Source organism: Strix uralensis, chromosome 7 (genome assembly GCF_047716275.1).
Source record: "Strix uralensis isolate ZFMK-TIS-50842 chromosome 7, bStrUra1, whole genome shotgun sequence".
Lineage (NCBI taxonomy): Eukaryota > Metazoa > Chordata > Aves > Strigiformes > Strigidae > Strix > Strix uralensis.
This window is the reverse complement of record NC_133978.1, coordinates 19549781-19570414: the sequence shown is the minus strand read 5'-3', so window position 1 is coordinate 19570414 and position 20634 is coordinate 19549781. Positions and strand designations below refer to the sequence as shown.

Sequence of the window (20634 nt, the reverse complement as noted above, 5' to 3'; positions counted from 1 at the left end):
AGCTGCATGCTGAAGAGGGTAGGAAGAAAGGATCGGTTACAGCAGAGAGTTAATTATGCTATAGTTAAAGTCAGTATGGAAGAAAGAATCATGAAGAGACACTGAAGAGGCTGCTAAGTCAGGCTACAGGATGCTGGGAAGCACAGAAAGAAAATGAAGAATGATAGAGCATCAGGGAAAGTAGTCAAGGTGACAGAATCAGGATCTGGATCCAAGAGTTGTACCAGTGCACCACTAGAGAAGTGGACTAGAAAAGATCAGTGTACTTGACACTTCTCAAACTACAGAACACTAACACACACTGGTTGCAGTTCCCAACATAAAAGCAATTATAGGAAGATTTTTACTGAGTCCTGAAACAGCTCCTGATTATAAACAGTTGCACACTTCATCCTAACATAGCCCCCCTTCTAACCCAGGTTATTGCCTATTGTATTCTTTCCCTTGGTGCCTGAAACATTGATGCTGCCAGGCACTGACTGCTACAATTCTGTCACAGATCACATTTTGAACACCTGCACATTGAACTGTTCTGTGAAGACTGGGGGGGGGGGGGGGGGGGGGGGGGAGAAAGGGGTAGCTGACGATCTTATAGTAGGATTTAACCTAAAGAAGAAAGGAATAAGAAGTAACACTGTAGGATTTGGACTATCCAGGGGCATATACATAGTTTCCTATTTCTTTCCAGACTGCACTGCTCATAGACGCAGCTCAGATCTGGGTCTAGGTGATATACTTGGACTACCTTGTAGACTGGGCCATGGTGCCGCCCTGTGGTGGGTGGCAGGTTGGCGGCGGCAGCGGCTGCGATGGCTGTTGGTGCTGCATGCGATCCTGGAGACTCCGGGCTTTTCGGATACTGATTTGCAGCTTCTTATCGACTAGGGCTCTGCTGTGAGTGCTAGCGCTGGCATCATGCATGGCAAGTCTTAGTTTAGCTAAAATGCAAAAGAAAACATAGCAGAAAACAAACAGAAAAAAGGAATAAAATTGAAAAAGAAAAAAAAGAAAAAAGATGCAGCAAGAACATAAAACATGGACCATGCAAATACTGCCACAAAAGAGTTCACGAGGATGCTATTGTTTCCATTAATGCACATTAAGCTTAGCCAGGTGTCCAAACACATTAATTGAAACTAAACTAAAATAAAGTACAAAAAAAATTATCCATGTTTTAGCCCAACTTTTCATCCCCTTCACACAGGCTCTTTCCAACCCTACCACACTGATGCTTCATTCTGTCACCTACCCTTCTCCTGTATCGTCCATATCTGGGACTCCCTTTAAGTGCAGGAATACCCAGCTTGGATTTGAGATTCAGCAAATACCTTGCTGGAATGAAAGCTAATAGAGCTATCATAACAGCTGTATGCTGCGCCCCTTATTCTGCAGTCCATAAGAGCCAATTTCTAAATGCAAATGCACAGGAGCTACCCACTCTGTCTGCAGCCATTCTATACAGAGGGGAGCATGGGGTGAAACAGCCAGCCAGTCATAATGGAAAAAGACTGAAAATAAAATGAAATCACATAGCACACATTCTCAAAGGTCACAATGCATTTAAGCACTTCAATGTCCTAATGCTTTTTTCTTCAGCATAGCTCATTTGTGTTAATCCAAAGGACTCAAGAGTGAGCTACCATTTTCTTCCTATGATACCCTCTATGAGAAACAGGGGAGCTTAATGCCCTTTGTAATTTGGCCTGAGGATGGGGACAAATTGTTAATTGAGTACCAAGTGGCAGGGGGAGTTACCTACTAGGTGCTTGCTGAAATGCACCATTTAGCACCAAAAAGGGCACATCAGCACCCCAGTGCTGTTACTGCCATAGTGCTGGAGAGAACAACAAAAAACAGATGAAAACATGAAAAACACAGAGATGAAGAGGAATAGGACTAGAACCCCCAAAAGGGAATGCTTGTAAAAAGGAAAGATTCTGTCTCCCTGCACGTTCCTAAGGACCAGCTGGATCCCCATATTACTACCTAACCATTTAACATGATTTAATGTTTCAGACTTTCTTCTATGTTATTAGTAAACTGTCAAAAGCGCAATAGCTCAGGCGGTTAGAATTACTTACATATAGCTTCGTTACAGAGCGCCAAAGCTGCAGCACAATCCCCCTTCTGCTCCTGATTCAGCGACTCTTCAAAGATTGAGTCTGCCTCCTGCATCGACTTCTCAAAGCCATCACTCCTCCCTGCAATGGGCAGCACCCTTCATTTTGGTTTCATTCATTGCAGAACCCTCACTTACCCTCATTCCATTCGTGACTGCCAAATTCTTCCACATATGGAGTCTCGCAGAGGCTGCACATATCCCAGACAGCACCACCTAACCTTCCCTAAGCAGAAGTACAACTTGAGCACCCTGATAGGCTTGACATCCACACAGTAAAACAATGTGAAACCAGATTTTTTCCCCCCTCAAATTTTGTTTACTTGAGAAAATTGTACTGGCTTATTATATTATTTTCAACAGTCTAAATCAGTACAAAAGATGGTATAGACAAATCACAGTCAGTTCAGATGACTTGTGTCAAGTAAAAATTAATCTAAATTAAATCTAAACCAAAATATATCAGTATGTAAGAAATATAGCAGGTCAGGGCTTTCCTTGTACATTAAGTCCCCTGCCAAAAATCATCTGTCTCTTCAGATAGACAATTACTTCCATACAAAATGGAGACAAACTGAAACAACTGAGATGTCTGGGGAACAGAACTCAGACTTGAGTGCGAGCATAAATGCCTGCATGAAATACTTCCACAAACGTGTTCAACTGCTGAAAGAGACATACGAAATATGAAAACCCAGTGGTCTTGCAGCTTTAGAAGGAAAAATACAGGTTTAAGAAGCTGAGAAGAAAGGAGCAATTACAAAAAATTATTTTTGCAACTATTTAGAAAACAGTGTTGGAGAAGAGAAGGATAAGTCATCCTTGGACACAAAAGAGAATGATGATGCCACTGTGTCCTGACATCAGAACATTCAGTTCTTCGAGGAGGAAATGCCAAACAATCCGGTGTCACCTATCAGGCATTGTGCAAGTTATGCACCCAGATATACATATTCAAATAAGGCAGGGGAAAAGAGAAACTAAAACTTGACTTTTTGATTTGTTTAGGGGTGGGTTTTTTTAATGGAATGTCTCTGTCACTGTGGTAGAGAACATGAGTATCTTTATCAGTCAACAATAAATTATGTTTTCTCAGCTTGCATAACACATGCTATGGCCTGGCCTGCTCTCCAACACCCTCGTGCACAGATGCAAACACATTTGTTATACCATAAACCCTGAAGAACTCACATGAAAAGCAAGTACTGCAGAGAGAAGTGAGAGTTGTTAGAGTAGCGAGTTAATCAAGCAGCACATTCAGTTTCGAAATCAAGGCTACTGAGGCTTGTAATCAAGGCCAGTATACTAAAGTTAGCTTTCTTTGCATGAATTTAGCAGTTTACTTGAGGGGAAAATGAGTCACAAGTGTTCTGGAGTTCTGCGTACAAGCAAGCCTTCCAGGCAGTCAAGCAGTCTGTTAATGTTAAGCTATTACATCTCTGACTGGGGTGGGGAAAGACTTAAGAGGAATAAACAAAAACTTTTCCAGATCTCAAGTCAATGCCTGTAAACTCCTTAAACATTCTACTAAAGTCTTTTTTGATTAAGATTATTCTAGTTTACTTTCTTTTTAACAAGGAAAAGCTAAGCAATTTTTGCTTCTACCAACTAATACAACAAGAGATCAAAGAAGGGTAACGTCTTGGAGAATACGCTATTTTCTTTCAGGCAAGAAAAGAGGAGACAACTTCATGCTCAACAACAGAGATTTACTTGTCTATTTTCACATCATTAGCATTTATGTGACCAAAAGTAAACACTAATGCTAATAAAAAAAGATTTCCTTCTGCTCTGGTACATTGGAATTTTTCACCTGGTTACTGGCAGGTCACAGCAGGACTGTAAAGGATAACTAAATGGCTCACTGACGGTCAGCAAAAATTATAAAAACATTCCCACAGTCAGACATTCTCACAGAGATTGTATTTTTCAGCTGCCACTGACAATGACTTTCTGGCTACTGAGCAGTTGGCATGGCTGTAGGCTGCAGGGCACTGGCTGTATTGTGCCCAGAGCTTGCATTGCCATGGAGTGACACTCTCTTTCCTCTCTGTCCTGTAGCAGCAAACCAGCACCTCAACTCTTGCCTACAAGAGGTTTGAGCAAGCAGGATGGGGACACCAGGAGGTCTGGCAAAACAGGAGGTCACAGTGGGTTTGCCCCAGTCGTGCATGCATTTGTGGGAGCAGAGCCTAGGTGTTCACTACGCCTTCCTTGGCTCTGCTGACCCACCAACAACCCCCCAGTTAAATGCTCTACTAGGCTTCAGGCTTCACTCTCAGCTGGGTCAGTGCACTTCATCCCACCTTCTCTGATTCCCCTTACTGACTGATGGAGATTTAGGGCTAAAACAAAAGGTATTACATGTGAATCCTGTCACCAGATTCTCTCTGCTGCAGCTCCATCCTTCCAATTAAACCTCTTCTGCTGCTATCCCCTGACAGAAACATGAGGAGTCATGGAAAAGACAATCAAACTTAGTATTTTGCTTTTTAATTTTTTTTTCAACTCTTTTTCCTTAGAAAAACTCTCCTCAGATTTTCAATTAGATCCAGCTTAAGCCTGCCACAGTACTTGTTCTCATGCCTATGCTGTGGCTGCACAGTTGGGCAGGAAGAAAGAGTGGAAAGTACAAGGGCAGGAACAAGCAGAACTGCTTAAGGCAGTGATGCTACCAGAAATAATCAGAAACAAAACAATGGCCTAAATGAACAAGCTATGTTGCAAGTGGACCTGAGGCGTGTGAAAGGTACAAACAACCGTGCTCATTCCAAGATGTTGGTTGAAGCCTTATAGCTAAATCTATGTATCAATACTACTAATGGTGCATAATACCTAAAAAATGGAAAGGTGCAAATATATTAAAACACCTCTGCATTACTTTGTTGTGTCATTTAAGAAGGAATTTGGTCAAAATACCAAACACAGGTTTTTTTCTCATCCTATAGGTTTGAAATTAATGGTCTTTCACTAACTGAAGGTACAAAATTGTAATGGAGGGGGAGAGAAAGACAGACACATACAGTAGGAAATTAAGTGCAAAGGTTCAAAAAACTTCAGCACTGCAGTCTTGCAAAATATACTGCATTCAAAAAGTTACCCTGATTCTGCAGTTCATCTAGATCCATGAACCTGCTGGGACGGGGATTAAAGCCCATTGCTGCCTCCATTTCCTTTTCTCTTTTTCTGCGTAGTTCTTGTTCATGCGCTCTCCTTGCCACCTCCTCTTGCAATTCATCCAGTTCACTCTTTAAAGGGACAAACATCTCCCCACCTTCCAAAAAAAAAAAAAACCCAACAAAATAAACCAACAAAACCACCCCTTTTTTGATAGTAAATTCTCTTAAAGTATTCCTTAAAAGACAAAGAAATCTTAATGGAGAATACAATTAACATTAGAAAATAATAGACTGAGCAAAGACCACAGAATTTCAGATCACAAATTCTGCTTTGTTAAATTTTACTTTTAAAACCCTGCCCAAGCCATTCAGTTTCCAACTGCCTTCTCTGTGTCAGTGACTGGCAGAAATGCTGCAGTATTGCTTCAAGCTCCCCTGCAGCACAGCCCACCCCTGGATGCACTGACCCAAGAAACAGCAAACAGAACAGGGAGAATTATTGGAAGAGATAATCCTAAAATGATTCTGAAATCCTGAGGCTTCTTACTGTGTTTATAATTTGTAAATAATGCTATGTCAAATTAGCCAGATCATTAGCTTTGGTAAGTAAAATGGATTTCAACTGAGGTGCTTTTCATCCAACTGCATAAGCAGATGAAAATGGGAGGAAAATAAAGCATATCAATATCCTAGTCAACACAGCAGAAATCAGTCATCATTCTCACTTCAACTATGACCTGTATTCAAGAAATGTCTCCCCTCCTCCCTTTTCCCTTCCCCAGACATTCTCCAGAATATTTGCTCAGAATGACACATAATCAGAATGCATATCCATAGAAAAGCTCAGTCTTAGCCCAAACATCTTGTAAATATCAATTCTCATATCTGACAATTTTGAATTTTGTATAACATTATTTGCTTGTTTTTAGGACTCATCAATCCTACTAAGTTATTATGAGTTATGCTTGGAAAGGTATTTTCTACTGATGGCAGAATACTGAGTTATAGCAAAGAGTAGGAAAAATAGCTTTAGTTTATCAGTTAAGTCAATGCTCAGAAAATATGCCAGAACAACATGATCAAAGGAATATTCCAACAAAGCTTTTTGCAACCCCCTTTGGTAAATCTTCTAAGTTATATCTTATAAAACTATGTTCCTCAAATGTTTCCTTTCCCTTTCCTCACAGTTTCACTGTGAAGATAAACATCCAGAAAGTAAAGAACAACTCCAAAACAATTACCTTGCAAAAAAACTGCTATCAAGGAAGTGTATCTTACCATTTCCCATGGTGTGTGGGCTATTTGCCCAACTCCCAATTGATGAAGTAGACTCCACTTCCAAGATGCTGCTACTGTGAGATTTTGGGATGTTACGCCAGGCAGGAACCAATCCACCTGCTCGCTTCATATGAACATCCCTTCAAGAAAAAAGTAATTATAGCTTACCATTTTACAAATCTCTCCAGGAGAAATGATACCTACCTTTTTTTAATCATCACATAAGTATTTACTTGCATTTTAATTTAATTTTAAAAAAGCCTACCATAAGAAAATCTTGAGAGAAACAGAGAAAGAGAAAATTAACAAGGGAGAGGACAATAATTCTATTCATCTCCATAAGAGTATGCAATGTATATTAAAACTGTGGTCTGATAGCTGTTCTCAACAGATTCTCACAGCTGAAAATCTACTATTCTGGCCATAAACAGTCTCAGTCCATGATTGCCTAGAGCTTCCTAAGTCAAGGAGAGAAACACACTGTACTGCCTATTTATTTTTGCATGTAAATACTGCAAGTGTCTTGCAAGACTTCAATGAACCTTTCAGACTGAAAATGTCAAAGATTTCTTTACAAGACTATTGATTTCTCATTTTGTACAAGGCTGCTATTAAGCAATGGTTTCACTGAAACAAAAAGGTCTGAGCTGTTCAAGCACAAAGGTTGATATTTTAGTTGAGTTTTTAAGTCATAGATGAAGGGTATAACTATTTCAGATGCATCATTTTAGTCAACATTTCTCATTCATCTGAACCCCATTTCTTTTCCTTCTCATAAGCAGTAAGCTATCAATATACTGACAAGAAAAGGAACCAAACTCACTCAGATTCTTATTTCCCTTCTATTTCTCCCCTGCCCCAAGCTAGGAGTGCCATTTTACACTTTAAAAAAAAAAAAGTTCTACACCATTATGTAACTACGAAAAAGAAATCAAGACCTCAATCACTTCAAAAACGGAGTTTGTTGAAATCTACCTGTGGGTACTTGAGCTTTCAGACAAGGGCATGTCCAGACTAACTGGGCTGTTGCTGTTGCGTTCACTGCTTTCATAGCCAGACTCCATCCTCTGTATTAGATGAGGATGTTGATCCACCATATGATGCTGGGTGCCCCGGCCTAGCACACCACGCTTGTATCTGACATTTGACTGGCTTGATCTTGTTTCTTGAACAGCATGTTCCTTCACCTCATTCTCAATCAACTCTTTACCTGTCAAGAGAAAAAAAATATAGCTTGGTAGAAGATCCAAGATTCAAAACCAGCAAATCATCTATACTTCTGTTAGCTTCTCAACCATGCTTAAATCAGAAGTGCTGCCTTTAATTTAGTGTAAAACTAGCAATATTAAGCAGAAAAAACCCAATACTTTTACAGCATTCCTAGTAATAATAAGCAATAATCTATTCAATAAATTTATTTTTTAGTCTCTCCCCTTTAGCGTAACTTACCATATTCCCCTCCAGGTAACAATCAAGTCTGGAAAGAAAATCCCTTCATCCCCATAAGAATTTGTATTTGTACAAGATCATTTTACAGTATACCCAACTGCATTTCCAGTTTATATTTGTTATCATACTTTGCGCTGCACTTCCTGCATTGTTTATTTCGCCATTTACAATTTGATGAGGTTTACATAACATTAGTTCACAGAGGACAGGAAAACTTTTTTTAATTCTTCCTTACTGATTTCACAACTTGCCTCTTGTTTGCTTCCCTTGCTTCCTTCCCTGGAGCTGTGTTCTCTTCTCCCTTCACCTTCCCTATATATATATTTCTTTATGCTGCCCAATGGCTTTCAACCTTTAGCTGCTCCTAGTCAATCATCTGTCCCTCCCTCTCTCCAGGCCCCCAGATTTCTGGAACAGCACCCTCACTAACCACAACTCTCCTGTCAGTCACACAAGCCTTGTCCTTCTCATCCACACACTGTTCTTCAAGCACTCTAAGATGGAAGTGCAGCAGCTCCAGTAGCATAACAGCATAAAACCCAGGAACTAGTAAACATCTGCTTTCCACAGCCTTTACATCTTCAGGAGTACCCTCCTCTTGACAGGAAGCAAATGACCTGTTATATTCATTTGCAGACCAGAGAAAGGCAAGTGGGAGGCTGGGGCAGGGGCAACAGAAGTTACCCAAAGTTGTTTCACAACAGATTTTGTTACCTTCAAAAACAGCAGAGCTGAGGACAAAGTCTCTATGTACAGGTTGGACAGCTGCTATGGTGTAAAATGGTCCCAGATAAATCATCACTGGCTGCCAGGCTCTTATGTATCAATGCTGAGTTCTTGTGAGGATAAGATACTCGCTGCACCATAGTCTGAGCCATCATGCAAAAACACCATGATGAGCCAGAGAAAAAAGTAGACCAGTACAAAAGGCTATTCCAAGGGATGAACTTTGAGATACTTAGCAGTTTAGCCCTGTGTCCATTTAAGCAGCACAGACAGTAATGCTTCCCTTATTATTTCCTTACATGTGAAATTTAGCACACAGAAAGCAAACAAAGTATCATACATGCAACATGAATACCCACACAGAAACTAGCCTTCAAGTACACAACTCGACATTGACCTAAATACCGTGTTCAAAATTTCACTTTCCTACTTAAAACAAAACTGGATAGTGGAGTACTATAAATTCCACACATTTCAAAATAAATCTTTCTTCTCGAATTCTTACCTGCTTCTTCAGAGAAGGGGCTAAGCTGAGTGTAGCCACAATGTTTCCTCTTGTCTTTACTGAAGATGCTGTCTATATTCAGAGACTCCCTTTTGGGTCTCCAGGTTGGCCGGTACCTGCTAGATGAGCTGGATTTAGACTCACTGATACTCTCCACTTCCCAGTCTCGAGAGTGTGCAGACAGGCTTTTTGAGGGTCGTGTTTCTGCCTGATCCACACTACTCCCTCCACGAGGGGAATTCTGGATGGTCTGAGAAATCTGCTGTGGTCTGCTGTGGATCATATTGCTCACTGTCTCTTTAAATTCCCTCAGCCTGCTGGTGCTGCTGGATGGTTTGGGGGCAGTTCTCGGGGCTTGTTTCTCCTTCAAGGTTTCTCCTGCAGTTTACAGAGACAGCAAAAGCCACAAAAATAACTTCGGATTAAACTAGCAGTCCCACTTGCATCTTCATGCAGACTTTGAAAAGTAAAAAACAAAATCAGAAAAACCCCAACAAAATAAAAAGAAAAACCCAACCAACACTTCCCAAACCAAAAAAAAGAAGACAGGACATAACACAGACACAGATGTAAGAATCAATGAGGGAAATGCATGTACACACTGAGGATCTTAAAAACATGTAGAGATACTGGTATTTGAAATAAAGTAACATCTCTTGCCTTCACTATGGTATCCTGATGACTGAGCCTCATCTCCTTTTCGCCGAGAGCGGCTAGAACTCCTCTTGCGGTCTGCCAGCGAGCTCTTTTTGGAAACATGCCTCTGATTGCACTCACTGTCAGTCAGGTGCCCTGGAAGGACAGAAGAACACAGTAGAGATGACAAGAGCCTTGGGACCAAGTGTTCTGTTTGCTAAGAGCAGCTGGGCTCTCCTGCTCCTTATGAGCTGCAGATGCTCCAATGCTAACTGGCAGGTTTGGGTAAGTTTTTGTATCCAAAAGTTTTTGGTTTTGTCTTAGGGAGGGGAAGGTGTTCCATAAGGTCATAAAAGAACAATACAGCCCCTCCAAGGACTCTGGTTAATGAGAGCTCATCCACAGGGAGAGGAAAAAGTTGACTCTGCCTTGTCTTCTAATAGTCTAAGGACACCACTTTCTTGCTGTCTGAATACTTTTTCAGTTTTAACAGACACGAACATGAAACTCCTGAGGACAGCTTGATTGACATTACTCTGTTGAAGACTCAAACACACAAACAAGTTACCATGTAATAATAAATTACTGCACATCATCAGCTGTTCTGCACTAACTACCCATCGGCACTCTCTTCACCTGTAGCAAATACTAAGTAACCTGAGTTAGCTTAGTCTACAGCGAAGAAGCCCCAGTTGGCTTTCAAGCTCTAAGCCAGCTAATTCACATCTGCCACAAGCTAAGAGCATACACACAAACCATCAACACGGATCAGCTGACACACGACAATGTTCCCTTACCACAGCTCATGTGTCTGAGTGCTAATACTTTCTCTTGCACATAATTTATTCCCCATTTCCTCACATCAAAAGTGAATTAAGAGTATCTGACATCATAAGTTTTCTGTATTGCCTTTTCTTAATTTTATGGTTCTCACACATTCACAGTCCTAAACCTGCAAGCACAAACACACACATGGCTTTACTCACGTGAGTAGTCCCAAGCAGAGATGCAGGATAAGAAGGGAATTTATGAATAAGCTACAAAGACTTTTCTCTAGCCTTTCTATCACTAACTTTCACTTTGCATAGGATGATAGGAAAGGAAAATCCCTACTACCCAATAGTGGATTAACAGCCCCCAGACTACATAGCTGGCTGTTTTCAGCCTTCCCTCTTCTCTAGAAATCAACAACCTTTAAAGTAGATTTTACACATAAAATTGTACCTTCAACAGTTGAAAAAAAATACACTTCAACTACAATTGCTGCAAAGATACTACAGTAAATAAGCGGGAAGGAATCCAAACAATAAAAAGCAAACTAACCAAGATTCACATTTCTATTAATTTGCAAAGTGGAGAGTGATTTTGTAGCCACATTCTTTAGAAATGAGCAGATTATATAAAAGAGAAGTTAAGGAAATAAAAGAGAAATGTTGGCAGTGAAGATAGAAGATGTGCGGCATTTAGGTGACTGAGCATGAGTCAGTGCTTTAGAAGAGTTTGTTTTTTCCTTCACAGCATGGACTGTCACACATCTTTCAGGGACTGAAAGAACAGTATTGTCTCATACCTTGTAGTAGCTCCCCTCAAGATAGAAGAGGCTTATGTTTCACTTCAGAGTGTACAACGTCTCTAGTTAAGTATTTTTCACCCCAGAAGTCTTTCAACCTGATAGGAAGTGCTTGGTTAGCATCCTTCAAGTACTGTGACAGAAACTAAAGATATTTAGTTCTACTGGAGCTAGCTTCAGGTCTGCATAGACTAATTAGAGCCCAACTTAGCCTTGTAGAATGAAGGCTGCTAGCTTTGCATAAATATTTTCTTCTCCCTTCATAAACTGCAAATGTTGTCCTATTGTCACTGGACATTTAATAGCCATGGAGGATATGCCAAGATTCAAAAGCTTGCAAGACACAGGCTTTGTTGTCTTTACTTGGACCCTCTGGAACAAAGACTAAATCCAACACAATGCATAAAAATAGAAATTACAATCCCAAGAATATTAGCTAACCCTTTTATGTTAATTTTTTTTAATTCACTAAAATAACAAGCCAGGATTTCTGCCTGAGTGCCCAATCACATGATTAAAAGGTATCCCTTGCTGAATGCATCACTTAAATACCTCATCCTCCAGAGGTGGGATGGCTTCATAAGCAAACAGTGACATTCAAAGGAAAAGTTTGTTTTTGTGGGGGTTGTGTGCGCATCTAGGAATATGTTAGAGAAGAGAATGAAATCAAACAAGGTAAGACAGAACGCCCCCTACTCCCTCCCACTGAAATCGCAGTTGTATGAATAGGGCAGCCAGAATACGCACATGTTTTTCAGCAGCACAGGTTGGTAGGAGCAAGAGAGGGCTTATGCAGCCACTCTTCATGCCCCCATTCTGAAGTACCCAGGTGCCTGAGGTCATATGACCCAATGGTGGTCCTTCCCCGGAGGACGATGTGGGATAAGGTCCATAATTTTCTGGGCTGGAGTAGTGGGTAAATAGCCATTAAATGAAGAATCCTGCTCTTGCCCAGAACGATTCAGTTGACAGGTCAATGTGGATGGCTTCTTTATAGCCCCACGGATCAGCATTTGATGACTGAGCAGTTGTATGAGTTGGCAGACTGACTTTTTTGGAAAGGTTTTGGGTAGGGGAAAAAAAAAAGGTGAAATGCCCAGACAGGTGGCTAGCTAAGGGGACAAACTGACTATAGCTAAGGCTGAATCAGGGAAGATGAGGACAACTGAATTTAGGTGGAAAGACAGGCTAAGCTGAAGGGAGTAACATAGGATAGAATCAGTAGGAGAAGAAAGAAAAAAAAAAAGGACAAAGTCACTAAAAATGACAGAACAAAAGGTTACATGCTGAACTTCATGCTTACATGTTTGCAACCATCCCCCTACCCTCCCTCTTCTGCTGACTTCTGCATGGCAAGTTTTGCAGGGAGGAACCTAATCCAGTAAACTCCGTGCCACTTTTGCAGGCTATATAAATGATATTCCACTAGCATTTTCAATTTTACCTTCTTCATACTCTGAAGATCAACATAAATTTTGTTTCCTCATCACTGAAATTCTGCTCCAACTTCCCATTCTTTCTCACACTCTACCTAAGACTATGACTGGAACCTACAGTGTTATGTATTTGCTAAAACATTAAAAGTACTGTCAGGCTATCTAAAACCATATATTACAGTTACCTGAACCTCTAATGAGGAATCAAAGAGTACTAAAGAAAACCAACTTGAAACATTTTTTCCAGATTTTGATGTGAAAAATATTTGTACCATAGATTGTTTCAAGTGAACCAAATACGCATATATTGTCACAATGTAAGAGAGCTACTATTTTGCAACTAAAAGGACAAGGTGGTATGATAGCGTTGACACTCTGGTGCAACAAACAGTTACTGATTCAACTCATATCTTCTTAGAAAGTCTACTTAAGGCACAGTAAAGTAACTTTTCAAACAGACTTCGCAGATCATATTTTTGATGCTCAAGAAATCTGGACTTAAACTCACGCACTACTTTTTTTTAAAGTGATGTTAGAAGTTACTGCATGCAGACCTAGGCTGACTACGGTCACTGGGCATGAATAATAGAGATTCCAGTTAACCTCTTTTCATCTAAAGACTGTTCAGACAGCCCTTTCAGCTTCCTGGAAGAACATATATACAGATTGTCTTCTCCTTGCAGATTCTCACTTAACTTGCTTCCATGGCACAGGCAAGAAATCATCTTATGCTCCTCCCTGGTGCAATAAATACTACCAACACCCACTTACATAGAAAGTCCTTAGTGCCCAAGTATGAGAGATTCTGGTGATGAAAGTGCCTTTCCCAGACAGCTGCAATTCCTGCAATGAAGTAACTGCCCATAGATGAGTAAGTAGCACACACAAGACTTACCAAACTGTACAATGGTGCTGTACAAACTCCAACTTACAGAATTATATAACAAAGAGAGCAGGTAGGATTGTGGATAACAGGAAACATGTCTGTAAATGTTTGTCTGGCTAGATACAAGTCTACAAGAGCCAACAAGACATTTAAAATGCTTATTTTTTGTGAATACCAATGGTTCGTTCCAAACCAAAAACATTTGGAATACTAAATACTGTTCACTATTCTGATACAGGTTGTAGATATATAGCCATTTTTCATTGGAATCCACTGCAGTCATCATATTTAATGACAACGATCACACAGATACAATGGCATCTGCTACCTGTGTCTCTGCTGCTTTGTGAAGCTGCATCATTCTCCACATTGTAGATGACCGTCCCCTGCGAGTCAGAGGAGAAGTGACTGACCACAGACTCATGGTGCGCCTGTTTATAAGGATAGCTGTCTGTAGAGGAATCTGTCCTGGTATCACTCGAGATGGAAGGTTCTCTCCCTAGGGAAGGAAGCAACGTCAAGGAAGCAATGTCAAATTTCAATCTTTTTTAGCTATTATAGAAGTCAGGAGAGGCTAAAAAAAGAGAACAGAGGAAACTACACATAAATTAGCAGAAAAAGAGAGTACCAAACATACAAACTCAGATTCAAGGTCGCCAGAGCTTACGGGAAATGTCCTCTCCTTTGGAAGCGGGAGTAGTGTCATTCCTTCTGCAAACCTCTATTTCTTTCTCTTCAGTAACTTAAAATTTATCAAAACCTTTTATTACACAAAATTAAACCATGTCCCTGGACTGAAACTACACATTAGTACCACACTGAAATTATTTTTCATTAATTGTTGACACTGTCAAGTGTAATTAAAATACGAAATACACTGCTTCAGGGGAAGTCAAAGTTAAAAAGTCAGTCAAGTATAAATTATTAAGGGTAACAAGAACATCTGAAGTTACAATAATTGACACATTTCACCTATTATGAATTAAAAGCTTATCTAGTAAAACTTTATACTGAAATTGTATTATCTAAAGCAAAGTAACCTGCTCCTTCTCAAGAAGTTAGCATCGATCCCCTGCACTAGTAGGGTACTGAAAAGGATGAAGCATCATGATTCAAATCCAGTACAGTAATCCCTAAATCATTAAGAGGAGAAAAAGACAACCTCCTTCTACCACATTCGTACATAAAAGTAAAAATCTGAAGCATTTGAAGACTGTTGGCCATTTAATATATGATGTATAAACTCCTGAATATACAGGATATTTGTTTCATACTCGTTTCTCTGAAGAAACTAAAGAAAATAATGCCTATGTTTAATCACAAACACTCAATCTAAGGGCACTGCACATTTCTGGTGAGAGAAAGTCCTGTAGTTGATGTTCTATTTAAGGATGATTAACAACTTCTGAGGTAAGAAACTTCCCTCTACCTCCTTACTGGTTAAAAATCTTACTGGTCTAAAGAAATATAGAATACAGCTGTTAACGGAGATGACAGTCACAGAAAGAAAGGTGAATGTAGGCCACAGAAATCACTGATGTGGAACTCAGTACTGTAAAACGATTTGTAAACTGAAGTCTTTATTCAACAGAAAAAAGCAAAAACATTAAGAGAAGTTCTTTTCACTTGTTTCACAACATATCATACCAGCATCTTTGACAATCTTTCCTCCATCATTTGTAGTATCAGATGTTGATGTGATTAGATGCATTTATCAGATTCCCTTGACAAAAGTTCAGGTAAAATATTGTGATTCACAATTTAAGAATACACAATCTCTGTTAATTTCTGAATTATGGGCTGATAACACTGAGGAATCCAGAAGAAGCTGTAGTTACACTTAGTGAGACACAAAAAGGTCATTCTGAAAAGGGTATATTACAGTAGAAAACTCTGGATGTTATAGAATCATAGAATGGTTTGGGTTGGAAGCGACCTTAAAGATCATCTAGCTCCAACCCCCCCTGCCATGGGCAGGGACACCTTCCGCTAGACCAGGTTGCTCAAAGCCCCGTCCAGCCTGGCCTTGAACACTGCCAGGGAGGGGGCAGCCACAACTGCTCTGGGCAACCTGTTCCAGTGTCTCACCACCCTCACAGCAAAGAATTTCTTCTATCTAATCTAAATCTAACCCCTTTCAGTTTAAAACCATTACCCCTCATCCTATCACTACACTCCCTGATAAACAGTCCCTCCCCACCTTTCCTGTAAGCTCCCTTTAAGTACTGGAAGGCCGCTATAAGGTCTCCCCGGAGCCTGCTCTTCTCCAGGCTGAACAACCCCAACTCCCTCAGCCTGTCCTCATAAGGGAGGTGCTCCAGCCTTCGATCGCCTTCGTGGCCCAACTCTGCATTTGCTCGAGCAGGTCTATGTCCTTCTTATTTAAGGGCCCCACAGTACTCCAGGTGGGGTCTCATGAGAGCAGAGTAGAGAGGGAGAATCCCCTCCCTCGACCTGCTGGCCACACTTCTCTTGATGCAGCGCAGGACACAGCTGGCTTTCTGGGCTGTGAGCGCACATTGCTGGCTCATAAGTTTTCCATCCACTAGTACCCCCAAGTCCTTCTCTGCGGGTGGGGCTGCTCTCAATCCACTCATTGCCCAGCCTGTATTTGTGCTTGGGATTGCCCTGACCCACGTGCAGGACCTTGCACTTGACCTTGTTGAACTTCATGAAGTTTGCACGGTCCCACCTCTCCAGCCTGTCCAGGTCCCTCTGGATGGCACACCCCTTCCCTCCAGCGTGTCGGCCGCACCACGCAGCTTGGTGTTGTTGGCAAATTTGCTGAGGGTGCACTCGATCCCACTGTCCATGTCAATGACGAAGATGTTAAACAGTGCTGGTCCCAACACCAGCCCCTGAGGAACACCACTTGTCACTGCTGTCCATTCGGTCATTGAGCCGTTGACCACAACTCTTTGAGTGCAACCATCCAGACAATTACTTAACCACTGAGCGATCCATCATCAGATCCACGTCTCTCCAATTTAGAGACAAGGATGTTGTGCAGGACAGTGTCAGATGCTTTGCACAAGTCCAGGTAGTTGACTTGTGCATGTCACATGACGTCAGTTGCTCTTCCCTTACCCACTAATGCTGTAACCCTGTCATAGAAGGCCACCAAATTTGTCAGGCACAATTTGCTGTTTGTGAAGCCATCCGCCGCCTTATTTTCCACACACCCTAACATAGTTTCCAGGAGGATCTACTCCATGACCTTGCCAGGCACAGAGGTGAGACTGACAGGTCTGTAGTTCCCCGGGTCCTCTTTATTTTCCTTTTTTAAAAATGGGGGTTATGTTTCCCCTTTTCCAGTCAGTGGCAACTTCGCTGGACTGCCACAACTTCTCAAATATGATGCACAGTGGCTTAGCCACTTCATCTGCCAGCCTCCTCAGGACCTGCGGATGCATCTCATCAGGTCCCATAGACTTGTGCACCTTCAAGTTCCTTAGATGGTCTCAAACCTGATCTTTTCCTACAGTGGGCAGTTCTCCCTTCTCTCAGTCCCACCTTTACCTTCTGCATCTTGAGTGGTGTGGCTGAAGCACTTGCCAGTGAAAAATAAGGCAAAAAAGTCATTGAGTACCTCAGCCTTCTCCAAATCCTGGGGGACCAAGTCTCCCTTTTCCTTCCAGACAGGGCCCATATTTTCCCTGGTCTTCTTTTATCACCAACATACCTGTATTTTTTTTACTACCTTTCATATCCCTGGCCAGATTTAATTCTATCAGGGCTTTGGCCTTCCTAACCTGATTCCTATCTACCTGGACAGTTTCTCTGTATTCATCCCAGGCTACCTGTCCTTGCTTTCACCCTCTGTAGGCTTCCTTTTTATGCTTGAGCTTGTCCAGGAGCACCCTGTTCATCCATGCAGGTCTCCTGGTGTTCTTACCTGACTTCCTCTTTGTTGGGATGCATTGCTCCTGAGCTTGGAGGAGCTGATCCTTGAATATTAACCAGCCTTCTTGGGCCCCTATTCCCCCCAGGGCCTTACTTATCCCAGGTTACCCAACATGGACAAGGCTATCAACAAGGCTAGAAAATAATTCAATTTGACAGGAAAACATGTAGGCGATGATTTATCCTGGCACTTCAACCTAGAGTATCTCACAAATTCTCTCAAGAGCTTGGTATCAATGTTAAACACTGCAGACTACAGAAATAAGCCTTGAGGACTCACCAAGTGTTTTTGAAATGAAAGAGCAGGTTACTCGCTACAGCCTTCTGAATTTTATCTGAAAGGAAACACCTTTTTATATATATGTTTTTGTATTCAGCTTCCTGAAGTCATTTTAGAACACAGTAATATTAGATACTGCAGAGACAATGAGCAGAAGGGTTATCTATGTATTTCCTGGAGATCAACCAGCAGAACAGCAAGGCAAATTTACAGTGCATGTTGACCTGAAGCTTGTAGAAGCGCTCACAATTGATATATAGCACTGAAGGCCCTTCTCTCCCTCCTCCAGACTTCCCATTTTTTCAGAACAGGAAGACAGATTTACAAATTGCAAGGCATCTTGTCAAGTGAGAAGTGAAGGTCGTTTTAACAGTGTTATTTGCATTTATTTTTAAGAGAAGTTGGGAGATTTATTTCATAACTGGTAGACTGTCAACATGTAAATAAGGAGACAGTAGATGTTCTCTACAGATTCATTGACCAGGAAGTATAAAGTTAGCCATTGGCCAGGAAAACCATAAAATATTCTTGGAATTACAGTTGTATAAATAGGTTAAAATCCTGGAAGAAAGGCTGTATTACTGATTTTAGTCTTGCCTTGTTGTTCTTGTCAACTTATAAACCCACCTCTAATACAGGATATTCTCTGCTAACATCCAAAAATAGAAACAATCATCTTCTGCAAAGCCATTACAATATAAACTTAGACCATGTTTTTATTTTCACCTTATCTGGATTGCAATTGCATATCTTTCTCAGAATCTATTTCTCTTTAAATGAGGCCTCAACCTCCAATGTCCAAAATTATCCAGAACTTCAGTAAACCAACAGCCCGTTCAGACCACTACTGATATCTTGAGCAGACTAAGTTGTAACCTCTGGAACACCTTATTTGGACGTACCTTTCCAATTCAATGGCCTACCATTAATACAAGAATTCAAGGAAGTAACATGATGTTGAAGGCATCTGAGATGTTAAGTGCTACATAACTATAGCTATAGATCTTTTGATGCAAAACAGACCATGAAAAATGAAGAAGTAAACATGATCTATAGGCATAAGCCTTTGCCAATCCCTTCCCTTCAGTATCCCACAAATCAATTCCTATCTCTTGTGCTGCTTTATCTGAGTAAAAGACAAGCCAAAGGCTGAAGATAAGCTGCACTGATTCTGTCTCTCTCTTTTTTGATCTTTAACAAAACTGTATTTCTTCCCATATACCCCCTGCCCCTTCAGCATCCTAGCAAGGGACTCATTTATGAATTTTCCTTAATATTTCTTTTCCATAACTTCCCTCCTGAGCTTAATTCTGAAGCTTCCTTTAATTTTTATGTGTTTGTGCATCTCTGGTCTCATTCCCATCCTGTTAAAACTGCTGATGGACTTATGAACTCAGTCACTGAACTCATCAGTTATTGTTCCTCTCTAAGTTCACGCGACAACAGGTCCTTCACTTTTCCCCCCCCCAGTTTCTTTCTCACAACCTTTTGGAAATGATTACTACTCAATCAACAGTCACGGACTGAGAGAGGTTCAAGGGCGAAACAGTGGAAGGCCTCTTTAGAATTCTAGATCAGCTTTAACAGGCAACAGGGACCCCTGCTAGCAAAAACCACACCCAAAACAGAAGAAAAGCTTTTTACATGCAGCATTACAGCATAAAGATATAAGGCATATAGGTCAGATAGCTTACCCGAGTCTTCACTATCATAGCAAGTCCTGCTATATTGCTGTAAATCCACCTGAGGGGGCAAGTCTTGTGTTGACACTGGAGTTCCTCTTGGATCTGCATACAGCAGCAGCAAAGGCTGATAGTGACCCTTAATGCACTTCGTCACAACGTCTTTCCATTTTGGACCAATCTGAATTAGCAACAACAATAAAAAACGTGCACAAGAAAGGTTTGCTGTCACCATTTTCTGTAATAAGCTCTCTTTTCCCTCATACTTCTGTCTGAGTTTGATTTTTCACTGACATTCTTTTACTCCTTCTATATCCAGCATTGAACTGGACTCAGCAAGAAAGCTCTGGAACCAACCCAAATAAAATCAAGGTATTCACCATCTTATGGCTAAACAAATTACAATTCCTGCTAAAAATATGACTACAAAAATAATCCTTCCCCTTTCAGATTTTTGTTTTCCATAAAAAGCTTTTCATTATCTGCAACGTTCTAACTTTGCATCAGTCAAGGAAAAAAAAAGATTTTTTTAACAAAATTTCTTAATCCAACCATCAGCATAAACAAAATGAAAAGACATCAAAGCACGACAGCAAATTCAAGTCAAAGTTAACCACTTCCGTGTGTGAATAATTCTGCTGTTACAGAACCTCTGCAAGCATTTTGATAGGCCAGGCAACAATTCATAGTTATATTCATCTCAAAAAATCTTCCTCATGTACTAATACAGGTTTCACCTAATACGTCGAACATCTATTCCAACAAATTCGCTCCATATACAAGCATTCTACTAAAGCACTGCAGTACCTATCCTTCTCAAAGTTTTGCAGCAATATGACTGAACAAATGCTAGGATTAGAGTTTTCCCTTTGAGACTACATTTGGCATAACTACAGGAGAAAATTTTCCTCTCTCATCTTTGTGCTTCCATGACTAGAAGGAATAAAAGGAGAATGGTGTGAAATAATGCCAAACTAATGGGATGTAGTAACTGTGTGCCAAGATCCCAGCACTGGTATCTTTAATGTCAAGGACCTCATGCTTG

General features: G+C 40.8%; 1 protein-coding gene across 13 annotated transcripts in view; it reads right to left on the bottom strand.

Annotated features, from left to right (window-relative positions):
• USP54 (ubiquitin specific peptidase 54) overlaps positions 1–20634 on the bottom strand; it is a 107483-nt gene that overhangs the window by 10628 nt on the left and 76221 nt on the right. For 9 of the 13 annotated variants that reach the window (XR_012629661.1, XR_012629662.1, XM_074874659.1 and 6 more), the window contains 9 exons: positions 19602–19770; positions 14053–14223; positions 9857–9988; positions 9197–9574; positions 7492–7726; positions 6517–6656; positions 5220–5393; positions 2082–2201; positions 746–938 (listed from right to left, as the gene is read on the bottom strand). Coding sequence is in view for 11 of the 13 variants with exons in the window: in XM_074874659.1 (XP_074730760.1) it covers positions 746–938; positions 2082–2201; positions 5220–5393; positions 6517–6656; positions 7492–7726; positions 9197–9574; positions 9857–9988; positions 14053–14223; positions 19602–19770 (1712 nt within the window). In the remaining 2 variants the exon portion in view is untranslated. Of the gene's footprint in view, positions 1–745; positions 939–2081; positions 2202–2257; positions 2346–5219; positions 5394–6516; positions 6657–7491; positions 7727–9196; positions 9575–9856; positions 9989–14052; positions 14224–19601; positions 19771–20634 lie in introns of those variants that run through there. The other 4 variants (XM_074874665.1, XM_074874661.1, XM_074874664.1 and 1 more) reach the window with 4 other exon arrangements.